At 38.8% G+C, this 13,684-nt stretch overlaps 1 protein-coding gene across 2 annotated transcripts in view; it reads left to right on the forward strand.

The window, feature by feature from the left end:
• The window catches only part of TMEFF1 (transmembrane protein with EGF like and two follistatin like domains 1), a 122,570-nt gene that overhangs the window by 56,629 nt on the left and 52,257 nt on the right, over nucleotides 1–13,684 (forward strand). For both annotated transcript variants that reach the window (XM_049635335.1, XM_049635341.1), the window contains exon 2: nucleotides 9,252–9,361. In XM_049635335.1, coding sequence (XP_049491292.1) covers nucleotides 9,252–9,361 — 110 coding nt within the window. The remainder of the gene's footprint in view (nucleotides 1–9,251; nucleotides 9,362–13,684) is intronic.

The raw sequence follows: 13,684 nt of genomic DNA on the forward strand, positions 1-13,684 counted from the left end.
TTAATATTAATGTAAACTACTTTTGGATTTGTATCATGAAATACTAAGTTTATTTTCCCTCTTATATCTTTATCATAGGGGATAACTAATATAATATGGTTAATTTAATAAACAAGTTGAAGAGAGTTTAATTCCTAATTCATCTTATTTGCTTGGACAAAAGCCATCATTTACTAAACTTACTGTTTGATTTTTACCCTGAAATGTATTTTCAGTGATTTGTGTCATTAAAGGTGTTCCTTAGATTGGTCTGGAGAAAGAAAGACAGAACATTTTTTGTTGTTTACCTACTTGTTCTAGGCCTTGTTGCTTTTAGTACATATCTAAGCATTATAATATCTAGGAAAGAGAAGGTGTTATTATTCTAAGAGGTGAAGAGCTAGCATGTGAACCTGGCCCTTGTTGACATACAAACTAGTGCTTTGTCCATTATATAGGCAACCTCTCTTTGGGGCTGTGTTTGGAATCACATTGAGTTTTTTCCCCTATTAAGTATAACCAATATAGAAACTTAAAAAGAAGGGAAAATAATCTATTGCTCAATTGGTACAAAGACAGTACCTTTACCATTTTGTTTTTTTCTGGCTGGGTTTTCCTATATGTGTTTTTTACACAATTATGGTCCATGTGTTGTCTTCTGCTTTTTCACTTGACATTTATTTTATTTTATTTTATTTTTTTAAATTTTTTTTTTCAACGTTTTTTATTTATTTTTGGGACAGAGAGAGACAGAGCATGAACGGGGGAGGGGCAGAGAGAGAGGGAGACACAGAATCCGAAACAGGCTCCAGGCTCCGAGCCATCAGCCCAGAGCCTGACGCGGGGCTCGAACTCACAGACCGCAAGATCGTGACCTGGCTGAAGTCGGACGCTTAACCGACTGTGCCACCCAGGCGCCCCTTTTCACTTGACATTTATAAGCATATTTCCATAGTGCCACATAATATATGCAGCCTTTTAAATAGCTCTATAATATTCCATGGCTGTACCACACCACTTCCTGGTGCAGGGTGTTTTAAATATTTAAATATTTCAGATATTTCTGCTGTTTTCAGTGTGGATATTGTGGACTTTGTCAGAGACTTTCTCATCAACAGTTGGATACAGGGTCAGGAACATGCCTGCCTTGTTTTGGCAGTGAAACCATCCAGCAGGATGTCTAGTCAGATTGGATTGGTGTGTTTTTCTAAAAAAAAAGGGGGGGGGGGGAAGGTTTTCTCGAACACTGTTAACATATAGACATGTGTATAAACCCCTTGAAATGAGGTTATTCTTAAGAACAAGGTAAAGAGTTTCAACATGTCCTGTAGGGAGTCAATAAGAAATTAACTGGAGATGAACTAAAGATTCCCACATGTTGATGAATACTTTGCATTCATTATAGGACGTTCCCCCTGCAGTGCTCTGAGGACTGGCAGTGACAGGTGAGATGGCTTTAATAAGGTTGGGGAAAAGCAGGTTTGAAGACTTGAAGTGGTGTAAGTGAGATGAGAATGCTCAGAGAAAAGAAGCAAGACAGGACACAGTGGGATGGCTAAGGGCAGGACATTTTTATACATAGTAGGAATCCTCTTGTCCTGGTGCCTTAAGATTCTTGTAAGTTAGTTGGTTAATCAAGAAAGTCATTTAAGGGGCGCCTGGGTGGCCCAGTTGGTTAAGTGTCCGACTTCAGCTCAGGTCATGATCTCACAGTTCGTGGGTTCGAGCCCTGTGTTGGGCTGTGTGCTGACAGCTCAGAGCCTGGAGCCTGCTTCAGATTCTGTGTCTCCCTCTCTCTCTGCCCCACCCATGCTCATGCTCATGCTCTGTCTCTCAATAATAAATCAAAGTTAAAAAAAAAAAAAAAAAGAAAGTCATTTAAGATGGGAGTCACAAAAATGATTTATAAATGTGTGTAGCATTTTATGTGAACCTAAAAATATACATACATTTATCACTTTTTAAATTTTAATTTTATTAATGTTTTATTTATTTTTGAGAGAGTGTATGCAGCAGGGGAGGGGCCAAGGGAGAGTGGGATAAGAGGATCTGAAGCGGGCTTTGCATTGAGAGCATAGAGCTGGATGCGGGGCTTGAATCCACGAATCATGATATCATGATCTGAGCCAAAGTTGGACGCTAAACTGACTGAGCCACCCGGTGTCCCTGGAGGCAATATATTTAGGTCCCTCTATTGAAATGAAAAATAGCCATGGTCAATGAGAAAGAATGAAATCTGGCCATTTGCAGCAGTGTGGATGGAACTGGAGGGTATTAAGCTAAGTGAAATAAGTCAGGCAGAGAAAGACAGATAACCATATGTTTTCACTCATATGTAGATCCTGAGAAACATAACAGAAGACTATGGGGGGAGGGGGAGAGGAAAAAAAGTTACAGAGAGGGAGGGAGGCAAACCATAAGAGACTGTTAAGTACTGAGAACAAACTGAGGATTGGTGGGATTGGGGGAGAGCGGAAAGTGGGTGATGGGCACTGAGGAGGGCACTTGTTGGGATGAGCACTGAATGTTGTATGGAAACCAATTTGACAATATATTTAATATAAAAAAAATAACCATGGTAATGTGCAGAGGTCTTGGAGGTTGCTGCTTATTTGACTTAATTTTCTTTATAGTGAAGAGAATGAAACATAAAGCCTTTAATCAAGGCTTTGGTCATCTTTGATAGTGGTTCTCAGTGGATGGTAATTTTCTTCCCAGTGGACATTTGATAATGTCTGAAGACATTTTTGGTTGTTACAGCTGGGATAGTCCTGCTGGTATCTAGTGGGTAGAGGGCAGAAATGTTGCTAAACATCCTCCAGTGAACAGGATAACCCCATGCATCAAAGAATTATCTTCCCCAAGATGTCAGTAGTGCTGAGGTTGAGAAGCCCTGAATTCTATTGTAACATCTTGCAAGGTTTGTTCACTTTTGGCTCTCCACTGGTGTTAGCTATCTTATAAGATTCCCTTCTGTTTAATGGAGTGGTGGTAGAAAAGTCCTATCATTCTGGAGGGCTAAGGGGGTCCATTTTTTAATTAAAAAATTTTTTTTTACATTTATTTATTTTTGAGAGACAGAGAGAGAGAGAGCATGAGCAGGGGAGTGGCAGAGAGAGGGGGAGACAAAGAATCTGAAGCAGGCTCCAGGCTCTGAGCTGTCAGCACAGAGCCTGACGGGGAGCCCACGAGCTGTGAGATCATGACCTGAGCTGAAGTTGGATGCTCAACCAACTGAGCTACCCAGGTGCCCTCTAAGGGGTCCATTTTGAACTGTAACCTGAACCTAGTTAGCGCTGCCAAAAGTTGGGGATTTTGGCTGCTCAGGTTCAGAGTGAGTAGGGTTCCTTTCTCTAGTGTTTGTGGTTTCCCAGCTTTGAGATCTTAATGAAAATTGAGACAGACTTTTTGTTTCTTTCTTTGTTTTTCTGAGAGAAGTTTTATATTTAGAGAATTGTGTGATGGGCACATTTGCAACCAGAGCAAAATATTTTTGTTTTGAGCCACTTTTCTGAGTGCTTCTTTGTGTAAAATATTTCTGTTTGGAGAATTGATTTTTGAGGGCCTTAGTAATGGCTCATCTATTTTGCTGAATTTCCATTTTGGGTTCAGGAAGGCAGCTATGTAATCATCATCATCATTGACAGGTAGTAGAGTGCCCTCTTGATGTCTGGTATTGTACAGAATACTTGAAAAGAAATAACATTCAGAAGATGATCCCAAAATAGAATTCCTTCTGTACTGAGTTTGAGCTAAGGCATTGGTTCTCAAATTTGTGATAGAAATTGGAATAGCAGGAAGTCATGTTCATGATAAATTAATTTTATCATGTGGACTGGAATGTACTACCAAATTATTTAAGATTTTGGCTTAGAAATATCTATCTTAATTAAATTTATATGCAGTCATTATGTCAGGATTATGTTTTACTACATGTATCAGTGACCTGACCAATGGTGGCTTAAATGATAAGGGCTTTATTTATTTATGTGTTTATTTCCTATGACAGTAAGTCTGGATGGGTGAAATCCAGGGGAGGTGTGGTGATTTTATAATTCTCTCTTTCCACACTCTTGCTTCTGTCCTTCTGGTCTACCATCTTTAGCTTGTAGCTTTCATCATCATATATGTAAGATGGCTGCTACAATCTTAGGCAAGGGTTTTACTGTCCAGGCAGGACAAAGAATGGAAGAATGAAGGAGGAAGGGACAGTGCTTACATATGGAACTATGGTACATTGCAAGGGGGTCTGGGATATACAGATTATTTAGCTGAGCATCTTGCTTCCTTGAACAAAGTTGGGGTTCTTTTACAAAGTAAGAGTAGATCCAGGGTAGGCAATTAGCTGTGACTGCCACAATAACAAAACAACTTAAAATGCACATTCATGAGCTTGTGTTCTCATAAAACACTGTTGGAGTTTTGTTTATTAATATTCTTTATTTATTTGAGGAATATTGGTTTTGTTGACAACTATCAAGGAAGTAATCTCAGATATTGAAGGTTTAAGAAATATGTGAAAAACTTTTAAAATGAGAAAATTCTTTTCATTGACTTTTTTCCCCTTGCAAATGAGAAAATGAAACTCTTGCTTGATTTTAATGTACATTAAATGTATATTTAAAGTACAATGTAATCTAAGAGAGCAGTTTTCATAAGGACCATGGTTTGGGAACCGCTGGTATTCATATTTATGTGTACGGTTTATTTATTTGTGTCTCTACTTTCACTTATATTGTTTTCCTAGATAAGAACGTTCTCTTTCAGTATTGTATGGTGTGGGCAATTAAAACATTATTTATTAAAAAAATTTTTTTTTAAATGTTTATTTTCGAGATGGAGAGAGAGACACACAGAGTGCAAGTGGGGGAAGGGCAGAGAGAGAGAGGGAGACACAGAATCCGCAGGAGGCTCCAGGCTCCGAGCTGTCAGCACAGAACCTGACATGGGGCTCCAACTCAAAAAATGCAAGATCATGACCTGAGCCTAAGTCAGATGCTCAATTGACTAAGCCACCTAGGCGCCCCGAAAACATTCTTTATTTTTAAATGTTGTTTCTAAATTCTGTGTAATGATCCTGTATTGTTTTTTTTTTATTTATTTACCTTGAGAGAGAGAGAGAGTGCACACACTAGTGGGGGTGGGACAGAAAGAGGGGGGGGGGGAGAGAGAGAGAGAGAATGAGAATATCCCAAGCAGGCTCTGCACTGTCAGCACAGAGCCCATTGCAGGGCTCAAACTCATGAACCACAAGCTCATGACCTGAACTGAAATCAGATGCTTAACTGACTGAGCCACGCAGGTACCCCTGTTTTTTTTTTTTTTTTAATCCTGTGTTTTGTTTTTTTTAAAAAATTTTTTTTTTAACGTTTATTTATTTTTGAGACAGAGAGAGACACAGCATGAACGGGGGAGGGGCAGAGAGAAAGGGAGACACAGAATCTGAAACAGGCTCCAGGCTCTGAGCAGTCACGTCCACGCGGGGCTCGAACTCACGGACCGCGAGATCGTGACCTGAGCCGAAGTCGGACGCCTAACCGACTGAGCCACCCAGGCGCCCCTAAATCCTGTGTTTTATAATCAGCAAAAAAGTCTTACTAATTTTTCAAAGCCAGTGCAAGTCTTGACATCTTTGACCTTGCATCCTCTGCCTCAAATCCATTTTTATCCACTTCTTTTTGTAGAAGTTTTTTTTTTTATATTTTTATTTAAGTGATCTCTATACCCCATGTGAGGCTTGAACTCAAAACCCCGATATCAAGAGTTAGATGCTCTTCTGACTGAGCCAGTCAGGCGGCCCTTTATCTCCTTCTTGAAACTCCTAGAGCAATTATAGCCTGTACAACAGCATTTTCTCCTTATGGACTATATTGAACACATTAGTAATTGTTCCATGTTAGCAAGATCACAGGCTCCCTGTTAATATTTTTCTGTGTGCCCCAATTTCTTAGCATAGTATTAGATATATAGTAGATACTTGTTTCCTGATCAACTAAATAATCACATTTAACGCATTAATACACACAAAAATATCATGAATTTAATAACAGGGTAGGCATAAAATGAAACATGACTAATAGTGTAATCAGAATTTCATGACTTTTGCCCTCACCTATTAATGTGGAACCTCTAGCTTCCCCAGATTGCTCTCCCTCCAGGTTTATTCTTGGAATCACCAAAGGGTGTTTCATGTGGGCTCACTAATGTATTCTGGCCACTGCCACATGGCACATCTTTTTCTTCCTGCCATGTTTGCTGCCCCTAGATATCAGAGGTGTATCTCTGTGCCTGATTATCTCCTTGGCTTTGTGCCATCCTGCCAGGTGTGGTGCTGATGCTGGGGCTTTTGAGGTGTCCCAGCCTCTTTTCTCCCCCCGCTATTCTGTCTTGTTGTGTGGACATCAAAGCAGAACTCTTTATACCTTGTTGTTTCAGAGCTTTTAGCGAAAGCTGCTATTTAGTTTCTTACTGTAGCTCCTCTGTTATGTTGAGTTCTTGGGGCTGGGCTGGGGGAGTAGTCCAAGTGATAGACACCATCTTGTGCACAGGACACTCCTCCTGTTCAAGCTCTGTTGATTGAACCAAGCTTTTCTGCCTCTCTTTAGTAAGGATGATTATTGTCCTAAAATGTTTCTTAGTCTTTCATGCAAATAGATGCTTTGAAAAAAAATTTTTTTAATGTTTATTTATTTTTTTGAGAGAAAGAGACAGAGCATGAGAGGGGGAGGAGCAGAAAGAGAGGAAGACACAGAATCTGAAGCAGGCTCCAGGCTCCAGCTGTCTGCACAGAGCCGGTCGTGGAGCTCAAACTCACTAACTGTGAGAGCATGACCTGAATCGAAGTCGGGCACTAAACCGACTGAGCCACCCAGGTGCCCAAACAAATAGATGCTTTGAACAATCCTCAGTCTCCAGAGAAGTGTGAATCTTAGTATCAGGGATTGTTTAGGTTCTAGATTTCAAGGCCATTGTATAATTTTATTTATTCATTTGTGGGGTGGGTGGGGAGAGGGGCAGAGTAAAAGAGAAAGAGAATCTCACGCAGGCTCCATGCTCAGTGTAGAACCTGGTGTGGGGCTGGTTCCCACAACCCTGGGATCATGAACTGAGCTGAAATCAAGAGTTGGATGCTCAACTGACTGAGCCACCCAGGCACCCCACTGCCATTGTACTTTTAAAATACAATAAGTAAAACGTACCTCAAAGATTCTCAAGCCCAAGTAGCAAGTCAGAGCTACTCAGACCATGATCTTGAACCCCCCCCCCCAAAAAAAAAATTTATCCCTGTTTTATATGTCTGATTGTATTGGAACCCAGTGTGAACTTTAAGGCTACAAAGAAAAGGAGGAGAAATGCACTCAATTTTATTTCTCAAATTGTACAATTCTTTTTATTTCTATGGCCCGTAAAATTGACTAAGCCTGTAGTTGAACAAAAATATTATGCATCGTTATCCTCTTCTCCAAAGCGGTTCTTTATTAATATTTAGTTAATCTTCCTTGGGTTTCAAGATGTACATTAGAGTGTATTTGGAACTGCACCTTGTGCAAATTCCCAGTAGGAATGAGGGTATATAGAAAAAAAGCAAGCCCCACACTTAGGATTGAGTCTCAAGTACTAATGCAAGTCATCAAGGAGGAGAAGGGTGAGTAAGCAAAAATTGGGAGATGAGGGGAACCAAGAACATAGAGCCTCCATAGCCAGATAGCCAAGGTGAAAGGAGTTAAAAGATGATCATCTGTGCCTGAAATAGCTTGTGAAACAGTGAGAACAACAAAATAGCTCTAGTAGTTTCCTGTTGTTTTAAGTTTCAGCTCATGTCTTTTTTAAACATGTGAGTTTCATTTAAGGAAAAGAAAAAAGTTTTGTAACCTATAGTTACATAGATGTATACTTAACCTAGTGTGCAGTGCTTGGTTGAGAGTGGTTATTCAGATAAGTACTGTGGACTCCTTGGGTATTTAGGTACTTGACTGCCAGTTCCTTGGAGGGTCAGTTCCGAGGAGTAGGACACCCAAGACACCATTGCAGAGCAGTGAGAACAAACAGGGCAGAGAGATCCAATGAAATGTCACCAGGACAGATGCCATTAGATACAGAGACACTGGACTCTGTGTCTCTGAGTCCACTGAGTCCTGCTTTGAAATCTAGAAATAGAAAACAATGGAGGAAGGGGGAATGCTGGAGAAATGCTCCCTGAGATCTGTTTGCCAAGACTTCATCATGATCTAGAGGTTCAGGAGACCTTGTGCCCTTCCCAGGGTCCCTCAGTTACTGAGTGACAGAGTCAGAAGCTACTTTAGGCCATCCTGCTCCTAGACTTCTTTCTTTACCTGTACAATGGAATGGGTTTTCAAAATAATCATTTATTTATTATTTGTTATTGTTGCTATAATTTTATTGTTTGTTGTTTGTTGTTGTATGTCTCATTCCTAATAGAATATAAAAATTGCATTATAGTGGTTTTTACTTACTTCCATATGATTCTAGGTAGCTTAATTTGATAGTTCCAGAGCAAGACCGATGGTCTTGGAGCAGGAGAAAATGGCCACAGAATGCTAGTATTGTTGATTGGAGCTACTTCCTGTGGTAGAGTGAAATTAAGTCATTAAAAAATTTTAAGAGTGAGATTTTTAGTTTTTTTAATTCTGTGCACATAAATTCTCCATATATATCAATTGTATGATATTCAGGTTTACTTTAGAATTCTTTTCTAATTAAATTAGTTGGTCTAGAATGAATTATGTTCACCTGAAATTTATTTAGATACCAAAAGAATTAAGATTTCTTCTGATTATTCTTATTCTCCTTAAAAGTAACTTAATCACTAGAAAAATGATCTAAGGGAGTGCCTGGCTGGCTTAGCCGTTAGGGCATGCTACTCTTGATCTGGGGGTCATGAGTTTAAGCCCCACATTGGGTGTAGAGATTAGTTTTTAAAAACCTATTAAAAAATAATCTAAGATATTAAGATAATGGTAAGAAAACTGTCTTAAGCTGTTGGTAGCCAACTAGAAAAATTCTGAGATTTACCTTTGGGAATTCTGTGAAATCCTGAAATTTTGAGTTTTATTTTGGTTTGGGTTGCTTATTAGGCATATTATTATGCAAGGTTCTCTTTGGGGAATTTTGAACATTTTGTGTCCTTGCTTTTCGTATGTTATGTCTTGTTACACTGTGAATGAGACGAACACATTTTAAGGTTTTTTTTCTTTTATATATGGACATTTGGATACAAAAAGACATATGAAACATTTTTTTCTCTTTTTCAGAATTAAATGTGAGGGAGTCTGATGTAAGAGTTTGTGATGAATCGTCATGTAAATATGGAGGAGTCTGTAAAGAAGATGGAGATGGTTTGAAATGTGCATGTCAGTTTCAGGTGAGGAAACCAATCCTATTTTGAAGAATTTTACATTTTTAACATCTTATCATTCTACATTTTTCAAATTAAAAAGCTTAAAGCACCTTGAATCCCGTAAAGAAGTTGGACTTCCCAGCCCACTGATTTTTTTGTCAGATGAAATACTATTATTTGTACATTCTTTGCTTCTTTCTTTGAGTTAAGAGGGCAGACTGGCAATAATAGATGTGAAGATGCTTTGAAAAAATATTAAAAGTTCTATTCAAATGTAAGTTCTACTTGTCACTGAAAAGAAATGAGTTTCTTATTTAAAACGTTGGCAATTTTCCCCCTTTCCTTCTCTTTCTAGGTTTTTTGCTTTCCATTAAATTTTTTTTTTTTTTAATTTGAGTGTAGTTGACCCACAGTGTTACGTTAGTTTCAGGTGTACAACATAGTGATTCAGCTTCTTTATATGTTATGCTCTTCCCTTCCATTTTTATTTGCTACTGTCTCATCTCTTTATGCCAAAGAACATGGCTGACTCAGTGCCTCAGGGTAGGTCAGGGTTAGAGGTAAACTAGACAGAGGAACCTCAGACTAACATCTTTGCTTTTCAGATGCTCTTTTAGGTTGTGATTGTGTTGTCTAAAAAAAAGCTAAAAAGAAGGAATGCAAAGGCTGTTACATTCAATTCTTTTTATTTGCTGTGATTAAATTATAATCTGGCTTCAAAAAGTTGCTCAGAAGATGGTCCCTGATTTAGGATTTGAGATGAAACAAAGGCAAAACTGGAATTTTTTTCACTTATCATTTTATTCTAATTGGACCCATCATTTTGGATTTTAAAGGAAGGAAAGGGTACAGAGATTAGAGACAAAAGCATAGGACAGTCAGTATTTCCAGTAACCCTATAACCTCAGCAAGTTCCTATATGTTCCATCTGAAAAGAGATGTTTTCTACCTTTTTTCTACCCTTTATGTTTTCTACCCTTTTTTATGATATTGTAATGAGAATCAAAATCAGAGAGGCTGCATATGAATTCTCTGAAAACTTAAAACTATTGGAGGAAGAGTAGGGAGGGAGATATACTATTGTCCAGCTACACAGACCCTTCATAGTCAAAGGGACTTTATAATGCACTATTTATTCACAGTAGCTATCTTTGATGTGGTTTAGCTGACCTTGTGCCCGCACCTACCTGGTTACTCATGCAATGAATGTTCTCTTCAATGTGTTATGTTTGGCTTCCCTGCCTGCTCCCTAACCATTCTTGAAAGGGATAGCAACTAAAGTGGGCTTCTTTCCTTAAAAGAAGGTATTGGTGTATATAGTGTTACTAAGCCCTCATGAACTTTTACCTCTTTCTGTTCTTCACCTTAGATAATTTTTTATGATCTGCCTTCAGATTCCCTAATCTTTTCTTCTCTTCTCCATTCAGTACATCCAGTGAGTTTTTATTTTCAGATATTTTATTTCTAGAATTTATAGTTTTGATTTCTTGACTGAGATTTCCTGTCTTTTCATTCATCACAAGCATATTTTCCTCTAGCTTAGATCCTATTGCTGCTTCAAAATCTTTGCTAATTTTAGCATCTGGGACATCTCAGGGATCAGATTGTCTTTTCATTTGAAAATGGATTGTGTTTTCCTTTTTCTTTGTATGAGGGTAATTTTGAATTTATTGTACACATTGTGAATGATATGTTTTAGAGTGTTTGAATTTTTTTTTTTTTTAATTTAAATTTTTTTTTTTTTCAACGTTTTTTATTTATTTTTTTTTTGGGACAGAGACAGAGCATGAACGGGGGAGGGGCAGAGAGAGAGGGAGACACAGAATCGGAAACAGGCTCCAGGCTCCGAGCCATCAGCCCAGAGCCTGACGCGGGGCTCAAACTCACGGACCGCGAGATCGTGACCTGGCTGAAGTCGGACGCTTAACCGACTGCGCCACCCAGGCGCCCCTAGAGTGTTTGAATTTTGTTATGTTCCTCTGAAGAGTACTGTCACTTGGAAGCAATTAAGTTGGCTGAACTCAAACTGCACATTCTCTTCCCTGTTGTGGGAAGCAACACAAATATCAGTTCATTTCTTTTAGTCTTTGCCTGGGCTACTTAGAATCTGCCTCATGAGTGGTTTGGGAGTCAGCCAGAAATTTGGTCTGAGTTTATATACAGAATCTGGAAGGCCCTTCTGACTCTTTCCTTTCTGGGTTTCTCTCTTTTTAGTGGCTCTGATTGCCCTGAACACTATTCTTTGGTTCATTGAGCCAGAAAGATTGGAGCTTTCTTACTGGTGTTTTAACCACTCCTGTATTGGGAAGACTGAAGCTGTTCCCTCTTCCAGCTGTCTTACATTTCTTTAGGTTAAATTCCTTGATGTGGAATTGTTGAGCCAGTGGATGCTTATGTACAGATAACATTCTCATCAATAATAGTACATTTGACTGCTGGTTTCCTCTTAGCCTCTTGGTAATGGGTTTTGTCAATCCTTTAAAAATTTTTTTTATTTTACTGTTTACTTATTTTGAGAGAGAGTGATCATGAGAGGAGAAGTAGAGAGGAAGGGAGAGAGGGAATTCCAAGCAGGTTCTGTGCTGAAAGTACAGATCTCATGAACTGCAAGATCATGACCTGAGCTAAAGCCAAGAGTTGGACTCTCAACTAACTGAGCCACCAGTCACCCTTCAGTCCTTTTAAATTGTAAATCTGGGGGCGCCTGGGTGGCTTGGTCGGTTAACCGACTTCGGGACTTCGGCTCAGGTCATGATCTCATGGCCCGTGAGTTCGAGCCCCACGTCGGGCTCTGTGCTGACCGCTCAGAGCCTGCAGCCTGTTTCAGATTCTGTGTCTCCCTCTGTCTCTGCCCCTCCCCTGTTCATGCTCTGTCTCTCTCTGTCTCAAAAATAAATAAACGTTGAAAAAAAAAATTAAAAATAAATAAATAAAAATAAAAAAATAAATTGTAAATCTGTATGGCCAAAAAAATTTTTTTTTTTTTAAATTTTCATTTGATTGTTAGAGAAATTGAAAATTTGCCATGTGTTTATTGACCATTTTTTTGTGAATTTATATTTCATATTCTTTGCCCATTTTTTGGAGTATTTTCTTTTCTCCTTGTGTTGATATGTGAAGACATATGCATACTCTATATATAGTATACTATTTGAGTACTTATATATTGCTTACTATGCTGAGCATTATCCATTAATAGTTCTAAATGTGTATATACATATGGATATATATATATGTGTGTGTGTGTGTGTGTGTATATATATATATATGTATATATATATATATCCATATATATAAAAGCCTCTATAACTCATAAACTCCCATGAGAACCTGTGATATAGGTACCGTTTTTATGTTTTTTAAAAGAGTAATGTATGCCCATTTACATCATTTACATACATTGAAGGATTGACAACAACTTGAACATTATATAAGAAGATGTATAATACAATGAAAAATGTCTTTCACTCCAGACTACCAATTGCTCTTCTTTTTTTTTTTTTTTTTTATGTTTTTATTTATTTTTGAGACAGACAGAGACACAGCATGAGCAGGGAAGGGGCAGAGAGAGAGGGAGACACAGAATCGGAAGCAGGCTCCAGGCTCTGAGCCATCAGCACAGAGCCCGATGCGGGGCTCGAACTCACAGACTGTGAGATCATGACCTGAGCCAAAGTCGGATGCTCAACCCACTGAGTCACCCAGGCGCCCCTCAGTTGCTCTTCTTTTTTTTTTAACTTTTTTTTAATGTTTATTTATTTTTGAGACAGAGAGAGACAGAGCATGAATGGGGGAGGGGCAGAGAGAAAGGGAGACACAGAATCGGAAGCAGGCTCCAGGCTCTGAGCCATCAGCCCAGAGCCCGACGCGGGGCTCGAGCTCACGAACCGTGAGATCGTGACCTGAGCTGAAGTTGGACGCTCAACCGACTGAGCCACCCAGGCGCCCCTCAATTGCTCTTCTTAAAGGCAACATCTGTTACTTGTATTTCCTTCTAGAAATATTGTACGTTCTATAGGCATATGCGATTGACCCTTGAACAACACAGGCTTGACCTGTGTGGGTCCACTTATACGTGGATTTTTTATAGTACAGTCCTGTAAATGTATTTTCTCTTTTATGTGATTTTTTTCATAGCATTTTCTTTTCTCTAGCCTACTTCATTGTAAAAGTACAATATATAATACATGTAACATACCAAATATGTGTTAATTGTTTATGTTATTGGTAAGGCTTCTTGTCAATAGCAGGTTATTAGTAGCTAAGATTTTGGGGTGTCAAAAGTTATGCATGGGTTTTTGATGTGCGGGGGATTGGTACCCCTAACACCCATGTTGTTTAAGGGTC

This window comes from Panthera uncia, chromosome D4 (genome assembly GCF_023721935.1).
Source record: "Panthera uncia isolate 11264 chromosome D4, Puncia_PCG_1.0, whole genome shotgun sequence".
NCBI classification, from domain to species: Eukaryota; Metazoa; Chordata; class Mammalia; order Carnivora; family Felidae; genus Panthera; species Panthera uncia.